This window comes from Gloeophyllum trabeum, assembly GCF_000344685.1.
Source record: "Gloeophyllum trabeum ATCC 11539 unplaced genomic scaffold GLOTRscaffold_00013, whole genome shotgun sequence".
NCBI lineage: Eukaryota > Fungi > Basidiomycota > Agaricomycetes > Gloeophyllales > Gloeophyllaceae > Gloeophyllum > Gloeophyllum trabeum.
This window is the reverse complement of record NW_006920422.1, coordinates 110,286-118,498: the sequence shown is the minus strand read 5'-3', so window position 1 is coordinate 118,498 and position 8,213 is coordinate 110,286. Positions and strand designations below refer to the sequence as shown.

Genomic DNA, 8,213 nt, shown 5'->3' with positions numbered 1-8,213 from the left:
CTACATGGTCTTCGTATAAGACGTCGCTGGTTTGCTTCGGTCTCATCCTACGTTCGTCACATGTCTGATGCTAATGATCGACTCTGGCCGATGCTATAGTGTGGTATGTTATGGTGCTCTTTCGATGTCCCTAGCTGACTTGTCCTTCGCCAACACAAGCACCTGTTCATTTCTGGCGCCTTTGGCGACTCAGATCTCAGACCCAGTGAAAACGTGCAGAATTTCCTTGAAATTAGAACCTGTTAGTATATTTGCATGTATTTGCCTAACATTATTTCCGGCCACCTCGATGACAAAAGTCGCGCGTGACTTTGATTGTGTATCACAGCCCATCGAATGCATACGCAAGACGGACTCGAATGCACGACCGTGACGCTCGCAATACGTCCTGGATGGACTGACAGCTCGGACAATTGTCCGCGGCGCGTCTGTGCATCTAGCTTGAGTCTTGCTTTGGCTAGCCGGTGTGCGCTTTCGATTTGTTTTCAACTACCTGTCTCTCTCTAGTGGAATGGCTGGCTCTGGTAAACATGGCAATGGCACTACCGATAAATCTGGGCGCATATTTGGCTGTCAAGAAGGCTGCAAGGGGAGCAAGGGACTCGTATCAGAGAAGATGTTCTGGCGACACGCTCTGTTCCGCAAATCGGCGCAAGGTCACCAGATAAGCCGCCTTCTTGCAAAACATATACCGGAGACATCTACCAGACAAGATGCTGAGCCGAGTCAGCAACTTCCGCCTGCCAAAAGGCGGAAGCACTCGAGCCAGCAGGCATCAGTATGTCACCGGATTCTGTTTAGCATCTATCGTCTAACAATAAGATGATTGGCCCATAGCCGCCCAGAAGCAGACCACCATCAGTCCCTTCTGGTACAGCCGTAAGTACTGCATCTATCCCGGTGCGCTCAGGTAACTTTCGGGACCCCTGCGCTGCTGGCGGTTCCGCTGCATCTGCTACTCGTGGCCCTGAACAAGATGATGTTGCTCCTATGGACATCGAGATGGATGATTCTCGGGAAGGGCTGTCTGGAGAGGCCGGAGGGACTCCAGGCTCTCAGGCTGCCGGTTTGAATATACCCGCCACTCCCCGTCCTGATGTTGAAGATGTACCGGATGAAGGGGACCAACCTGCCAAGGCATAGGTGCGTCCAACAACCGGTCATATTACTCATCTGATATAACTACTCTATAGAAATGCACACTTGCAAAGGAGGGCAAGCTGCGGCCGTCGAAACGGAGGACGAAGGATGACAGCACTGATGCTGGTGTCGTCGATTCTTGGTGGGTTCTTCCCCTATATTATGAGACGGCACTAACAGCATGCCACAGAGATTGCAATGTGGTGTCGCACTGTCTCAGTAGGGTGTGTGGGCAACGGGCGTGCAGGCGACGGGGGTGCGGGGGGGCGGGAGGGGCGGGAGAACAGGAAATAGAAGGAAATATGTTATAAAATGCGGGTAAATCATGTAAATACAGTGGCGAGTAGAAGGTAGAGGGAAAATGGAAGTAAATTCACCAGAATGCCAATAAATTCCTAGAGAAATGTGCAGGGCTACCGCGGGGACAATAAATACCATAATCGGAATGCACTGCTGCTGTCCCTGTGTACTGTATCACGACTGGTCGCAAGGGACAGGGCTCTTGGGACTGTGGAAAGGATGACGGATGGCTCCTTCCCGCTCATGGGGGCAGGTAATGGTAGGTGCTTCGTACTGCTTCTGCACGTACTTCCATCTGCAGGGTTTGCTTTGCGGCGCAATGCACGCTCTCCCATCGATGCCTAGGATCTCAGCGATTCTTACTACGACTGCTAGCCGTGCGAGGATCGCGGAGATTTCGAATCTCTCCAATGCGGATCCACGGCAGCCCATGCACTATACTCGCATACCCTGCGCAAGTGCGTCCGCGACTTACATATCTTCGATGCGGGGTGTGTCGCACTGAGTACTAAGTACTGATCGTTCACAGCACTTGCATAGGATGGGACATGGCTAAGTACTTACTCGCAGATGTGTATTGAGGAATTGAGTCCAAATGAGTGAAGGAGCCAATGCCTGAATCCGAGGTAAATCTGGAGCTAAAAAGAAGGCCACATGCATATATCCAACGATCCGAGCCACTGAGTCTGAGCGCTGGGGAGAGGAATACCCGGCAGCTCCTGTCCGAACTGAAAGACCCATCCCGCACCACGAACGAAAGCTCACGCCTTCGTCACCCCAACTCCCTTCTCCCCGTCCCACCCCTTCGCATCCACGGGCTCACGGAGCAGGAACCCTGGGTGCAGGAAATTGAGCGTCCACACCGCCAGCACGACCATCGCGCCGTCCATCCCGTCTGCGTTGCGGCGTTCAGCTAAGTAATGTTGGGGAGGAGAGAACGAACCAAAGTACGCTTGCACGCGAATCACATGGCCGAGCCACCCGTCCGCGAGCTCGATCGTCCTGTAGATCGCCCTGCCCCGCGCGTTCAGCACCGTACCCCGCAAGGAAAAAATGGACAAGACAGGGACGTACCGCACGTATAAAAAGAGCGTACTCAGCCCAACCCCCACCGCTAACCACGCGAGCCGCGCGTCGAGCGCCCCGCGCTTGGTGGAGGTGTGGCGGACGGGGCGCGCGAGGAGGTAGTTGAGCCCGAATTCGGTGGCGAGGAGGAGGAAGATGGACATCGCGCCTGGTTATCGGTATCGCAGGTCAGTGGAGGGAAGGACGGGAAAAGGGGATAATGTACCTAGTTGGAAAGCGATACCCGCGAGGAGGATGTTGCTGCCCTACAGTAGTAAGGTCAGGAAGGGGAAGCGAGAAGGAGGATTGAAAGGGGCGTACTTGGTGGATGGACTCGATGCTGTACGCCGACGCGGCGCGCGCGCCGCCCGCCGCTTGGAGGAGGAGGGAGATCACGTCCTGTTCAGACACGCCGCGTTACATCAGCATCCATTAAGTCCCTGCGAGGTGGGGAGGGGGCTCACGCAGGAAACGAAGACAATTGTGTCTGGGTGGAAGAAAGGAGTGAATAAAGAACGGAGAAGGCGGAAGGGGGAGGGACGTACACCACCGCGGGGGCAGCCGGCTGTACTGCGGCCCCAGCCGCGCGATGAGCCTGCCCAGGAGGACGAAGACGGCTGCGAGGAGCGGGGTCGGGGCGATCACCAGCGAGACCAGTCTATCCAAGAAGCAGCCATTTGGTCAGCCCTCAGATATAAAAGGACGTGGGGTTGGCTAGGAACGCGTACTGCATCTTGAAGGGCACCTGGTTGAGCAGGTTGTAGAACGACCAGAGGCGCCCGGCCCAGCCGATCACTTCGCCTGCGGTGCCGGGGATGACGGTGATGAAGAGCCACCACATGCGATAGTAGAGTGCCTGGGCGACGTGCAGGACTGTATAATATCAGACGAGGATGTTAGTTGCTAGTAAATTCGAGCGTGGGAAGAGAAAACAAGGGGGGAAGGGGCGTACCGAAGGAGATGGAGAAGAGAACGACGAAGAGGATGCAGATCCATTGCGTGGGGACGTAGTGGTAGGACGAGACATAGTCGATCTCCGCGGGGGAGAGGCCGGCGGTTGTGCTCGGTGTGTAAGTAGGGACTAGGGATATTCAAATCCAGTTAGCGGTTGGCCATATTATCCAAGACAAGAATATAAAAAACTTGAATGACAGACTCACTTAGCGGAGTAGTAGCAGTAGCAGACATAATTTACTCAAGGGCACCCTAACCCCCCCCCTCCGCGAGCTTTTATACGCCCCACCTGCCAGCGTCGACATCTGCTTCCCGGGAGGACGTCCTCCCAGGCAACGATGCATGGCAGCGTAATAACGGGCCGCGTCCATTGGCCTGCAAGTGTCCCTTCGGGAGCGCCCCTGCCCGCCGGGTGGCTGGGCAGACATCTGCACGCTTACGATGGGCGGATTACGTGCATGCTATTACTTGACGCCTGTGCGTCGAGGAGGACCTACTGCCAGTGTCGATGCCTCGCATTATTTCTAAAGAAATGGTCCTAGCTAGGATAATACGTATACTACCCGACCAAGCAGCCCAGTTGGCGAATACTGTAGAAACTTGAATCTCAACCCGTCCCGAAGTCGCCATCAAAACGTTGTTGACCCCTGTTTGCCCTCCTCCTAACCTCGCGCCTCTGTGGCTGTGCAGTCCACCTCCCCCCTTCACCTCCATCCAGTCCTCATCCACAACCTACACGCACCATGGCACCCACCACCGCAGACGAAGAAACGAACCCATACGAGCTCGTCGGCGTCCCGCTCGAGGCGAACGAGGCTGAGATCCGCAAGGCGTACCGCCAGAAATCGCTCAAGGTCCATCCGGATCGGGTGAGTTGTCTTCACTGCTTTCTCTCTCCTTGCGCGTTCGACGGCAGCGTACTCATTTGTGCGCGTGGTGATATATAGAACCCCGATTTACCGGATGCAGGTAAGCGTTCTTGTAGTTGTCATTAAAAGGAGAGAGTGGTATTGACGCGCACGGGAACCAGCCAAGAAATTCCACGAGCTCACGCAGGCGTACGAGCTCCTGCTCGACCCCCTCCGCCGGCTCGCCGTCGACGCGCGCCTCCGCCTCGCCGCCGCGCGCGCGCAGCGCCACGCCGCGTACGACACTAAACGAAAAAACATGGTGGAGGAGCTCGAGGCGCGCGAGCGTGCGTTCAAGAAAGCAAGGGTGCAGAAGGAGGAGGAGGAGGTGCGGCGGTGGAGGGAGAATGAGCGGATTATGGATGAGGGGCGGCGGATGAGGGAGGAGCGGGCGCGGGAGGTGGAGAGGCGGGAACGGGAGGTGAGGGAGAGGGAGCGGGAGCGGGAGGAGGGAGAGGGGGCGCCGCCGGCGCTGGGTGCGTACAGTCCCAACCCACTCACGCGGACTGCGATTGAATATTTATACCCCACCAGGGCCCCTCGACACCACCGTAAAACTCAAAATCCCGCTCTCCACGCACCCGTCCCTAACCAACCCCACTGCGCTCGCCGCCCTCCTCGCGCCCTTCGGCCCGCTCGACGCCTCCTCCATCGTCCTCTCCCTCAGGCCCAACAAGAAACACCCCGACAAGCCACCGAAATTTGCGAGCGCGCTCGTGCCGTTCAAGACGATCGGCGGGGCGTTCGCGGCGGTGTGCGCGGGCGGGCGGGCGGAGCGCGGGATGGCGGGCATCGAGGTTACCTGGGCGGGGGGCGCGGAGCCGCCCATTTTGGGGTGGCTGAAGGAGAAGGGGGAGCTGGGGGGGGTGAAGGGCGAGGGGAGGGGAGAGAGGGAGAAGGTGAAGGAGACGGTGAAAGATCCGGTGGACGCGAGGGTGGGTGGGGAGAAAGCGGCGAACCCGCAGGACCGGCCGCCCGCCGACCCGTCGACGCCGTTCTCGTCGTTCCCTTCGTCATTCGTAAGCCCGCTCTCTTCTTTCCCCCCACCGTCTGCTAACCTCCGTTCCTTCCTTTTTCTCGTTCATCACAGCCCGACAACCTGCCAACGCCCACCGAGACCCCCAAAACGCCCGCGGTGCCCGGCCTCGACTTCGAGTCGATCACGCTTATGCGGATGCGCCAGGCGGAGCGCGAGCGGCTCGAGAGGCAGATACGCGAGCAGGAGGCGCGGGAGGGGCCGTGAGGTGCGTGCCCAAGCGCACCCGGCGGGGATGTTGATCGTGCGTGGCCTCGAGTTGATTGGCGTTGGCACGTCGCATATTTATTCTACTACTTTGCTCTACGCTCCCCCCCTCCCCCCATTTATACTTCCACGTTCACCAGTGTCCCCGCTGTCACGGCACCTGCCTCCGCTTCTCGCGGAACACCGCCGATGTACTCCGTGCATACATGGTCCCGTCGTCAACTCATCGAACATCCCCGGCTGCATCACACACTGCCCTGCAGTACCTCGGTTCTCGTGCACGCATATACATCAAGCCATGGAAGTCCCAGAAAGCCATGCTATTCATATTCATATTCATACACAACAATCACCCTGCCCTTCCCCTGCCCTTCCCTCCGCCTCCCTCTGCTCCTCCCCATCTCCTCCCCATTTAATCCTCCCATCTACTCATCCTCGTCCTCGTCGTCCCCTCCCGCGCCAGCTACCGTCTTAACAGGATACCGAATCCCCGTCTCGGGACACGCGCTCGCGCGGCTCGCGTGGCTCTGCACGAACTGGCCGTCCTGCAGGGGCCCCTCCGCGTTCAGGTAGTACATCACCGTGCTGAGCGTTGAGTCGGTGCAGGTGAACTATCCGTCCACGGGGATTTGGGGGGTATGGGAGGGGCGAGGGGGGGAGACACGGGCGTGAGTAAGGGAGGGGGAAGGAGAGGGGGGAAGCGCTCACGTCTGGGACGAACCCCGTCGCTTTTTCGACTGCGCTCTGCAGGTCCGCGAGGGCGTAGGTGTCCGTGTCCGAGGGGGTGATCTGAACGGCGGGGGTGAGGAGTTTAAGGGGGCAGAGGAGGGAACGCACGCACCCCAGCGGCGGCGAGCGCGTTGTACGTGTCGAGCTGCTTGAAGAGACCCACGACGGTCGAGAAGTAGGGCACGACCTCCATCGCGGTCTGATAGTCCGCGAAGCACGCAGGCTCGAGCGTGCTCACGCTGCATCCGCCCACCGAGTGGTCAGCGTCGCCGTCACTGCTCCTCAGCGCCACGCGGGAAGCTCACCACGTCCCGTGCGTGCTCCACTCGTGCGCCCAGAACGCGGCGGGGGACTCGTCGTTGCTGACCCAGTACGCGCTCATGTACTCGTACAGCGCCTCGCCCGCGCTGCTGCCCTGCAGGGCCTTGGTGATCTGCCCGGCGGAGTAGGCGCGCGCGCGGTCGCAGTCTTCGTAGTACTGGTTCGCGCAGGTGTCGGGCCTGCGAGGCGAGCAGGGAGGGGTAAGCACGAGGGACCGGGAAGAGGACGAGGGGCGCGCACCAGAGCCCGTGGATGCCCCACGAGTTGGCGACGCCGTAGCCGACGTCCCAGAACTGCGCGTGCACGAGGACGCCGCCGGGGCGCACGACCTATGTATGCGTCCGTCAGCAACATCCGCCTGTCATCGGCTGGGACGACCTGGCACTCACGCAGCACGCGCTGGTGCTCTCGGCCTGGGCGGAGCAGCTGAGCACGGGCGGGGCGGGGCACGCGTCGGCCTGCGCGCCGGCGTGGACGGTCGACCCGGGGTCGAGGCGCAGGTGCGTCTTGGCGCGGTGGTGGTGGTGGTGGTGGTGGTGGTGATGGCTTGCAGTAGGGATGGGGGCAGAGAGCGAGAGCGATGGGTGGGAGTGGTTGGCGAGCCCGGCGAAGGGAACGAGCAGCGGGGCGACGAGCGCGTCGGGGACTTTCATCGCGGTGTGGGGTGGGTGCGTGCACAAGAGTGCTGCGGGTTTATATGGGATTCCGAGCAGAGGCGGGGCCGAGGAGGACAGATGGCGATGTCTCTCACTCTGAGGCAGGAATAGCTCGGTGACATCATGGCTGTATTTAGTGTTTTCTCTACTCGTGGAAGGGGCTGACTCGCGAACGTTGGTTGCCTTGTGGAGACAGAAAAAGACACCGATACAAAACTCCGTTGTGGCATGGACGCCACAAAGTCATCAACGACTGCGCAACGTTCGTCCTGACGTTCATCGTTCAGATAAACTCCAGAGCCCGATATACACCCCGTGGCAGATCTAGAGTCGGCTCCGAATACTAGTACCAGCATTGTTCTGTTGCCTGGTGCCGCGTGTTTGAAATCCAATATCAATACCGAACCACAATCGTCATGCAAACCCGCACTCGCAGACTCGAGCGCAGTGTGCACCGATCCCACAACGAACCCTAACCTTATCACCGGCTTCCTTCCCACCCGCCGGACGGGGCTTAAAGAAGTGCTCGAACTTGACTGCGCGGCGCGGGGAGAGGGAGGGGGAGGAAGAAGGAGAGGGCAGCGACACCCGCGAGTCTTCTCTTCTCCTGCCTCTCGCCTTCCTGCACCCGACGCGCGGAGGAGCGTCGTGTGGCGTTCTGCCAGTCGGCGTGGTGAGCTTGGGTGGTTTCCTGTCTGCATGTGCCCGGATCCCGAATCTGTTTCCCTTCCCAAATGATGGGGAAGGCGGAGGACAGCCGGCAACCGCCCGCGCCCAACCTGCCACCCGCTCCCCCGCCGCGCGGGTATGGGCGATGGCGCCCGGTGCGGGGTGGAGGACGAAGCGCCTATACGCACGGGGTGGCCGTGCTGTGTCCGTGATTGGGATGAAAGAAGG

At 59.6% G+C, this 8,213-nt stretch overlaps 3 protein-coding genes across 3 annotated transcripts; 1 reads left to right on the top strand and 2 right to left on the bottom strand.

The window, feature by feature from the left end:
- Positions 1-1,935: 1,935 nt before the first annotated feature.
- GLOTRDRAFT_80175 (RTA1-domain-containing protein) lies at positions 1,936-3,775 on the bottom strand. Its single transcript, XM_007871039.1, has 10 exons — positions 3,666-3,775; positions 3,458-3,586; positions 3,234-3,378; positions 3,051-3,163; positions 2,970-2,992; positions 2,827-2,904; positions 2,732-2,771; positions 2,515-2,674; positions 2,384-2,454; positions 1,936-2,335 (listed from the first exon to the last, which is right to left on the bottom strand). Exons 1-10 carry the CDS (start codon positions 3,691-3,693, stop codon positions 2,202-2,204), a joined length of 921 nt encoding a protein of 306 aa, XP_007869230.1. The 5' UTR covers positions 3,694-3,775; the 3' UTR covers positions 1,936-2,201.
- Positions 3,776-4,202: 427 nt separating this feature from the next.
- On the top strand, positions 4,203-4,569 carry GLOTRDRAFT_47755 (heat shock protein DnaJ; the record flags this gene model as incomplete). Its single annotated transcript, XM_007870997.1, has 3 exons — positions 4,203-4,328; positions 4,407-4,428; positions 4,490-4,569. Coding segments are annotated over 3 exons (228 nt in total), but the record flags the coding sequence as incomplete, so codon positions are not given.
- A 1,226-nt stretch (positions 4,570-5,795) lies between these two features.
- Positions 5,796-7,638, bottom strand: GLOTRDRAFT_140497 (ribonuclease T2). The gene is made up of 6 exons (XM_007871038.1): positions 7,050-7,638; positions 6,901-6,989; positions 6,645-6,839; positions 6,452-6,578; positions 6,319-6,399; positions 5,796-6,221 (listed from the first exon to the last, which is right to left on the bottom strand). The coding sequence occupies exons 1-6, from the start codon at positions 7,311-7,313 to the stop codon at positions 6,036-6,038; spliced, it is 942 nt and encodes a 313-aa protein (XP_007869229.1). The 5' UTR covers positions 7,314-7,638; the 3' UTR covers positions 5,796-6,035.
- Positions 7,639-8,213: the final 575 nt, after the last annotated feature.

Excerpts from the sequence above, each read along its gene's own strand:
- GLOTRDRAFT_140497 (XM_007871038.1), bottom strand. The coding sequence starts at position 7,313 with ATGAAAGTCCCCGACGCGCTCGTCGCCCCGCTGCTCGTTCCCTTCGCC. Across the intron at positions 6,840-6,900 it reads TGGGGCATCCACGGGCTCTG|GCCCGACACCTGCGCGAACC; the intron begins GTGCGCGCCCCT and ends CTCGCCTCGCAG. Across the intron at positions 6,400-6,451 it reads ACGCGCTCGCCGCCGCTGGG|ATCACCCCCTCGGACACGGA; the intron begins GTGCGTGCGTTC and ends CCCGCCGTTCAG.
- GLOTRDRAFT_80175 (XM_007871039.1), bottom strand. The coding sequence starts at position 3,693 with ATGTCTGCTACTGCTACTACTCCGCTAA. Across the intron at positions 2,675-2,731 it reads GGGTATCGCTTTCCAACTAG|GCGCGATGTCCATCTTCCTC; the intron begins GTACATTATCCC and ends ACCGATAACCAG. Across the intron at positions 2,455-2,514 it reads ACGCTCTTTTTATACGTGCG|GGCGATCTACAGGACGATCG; the intron begins GTACGTCCCTGT and ends CGCGCGGGGCAG.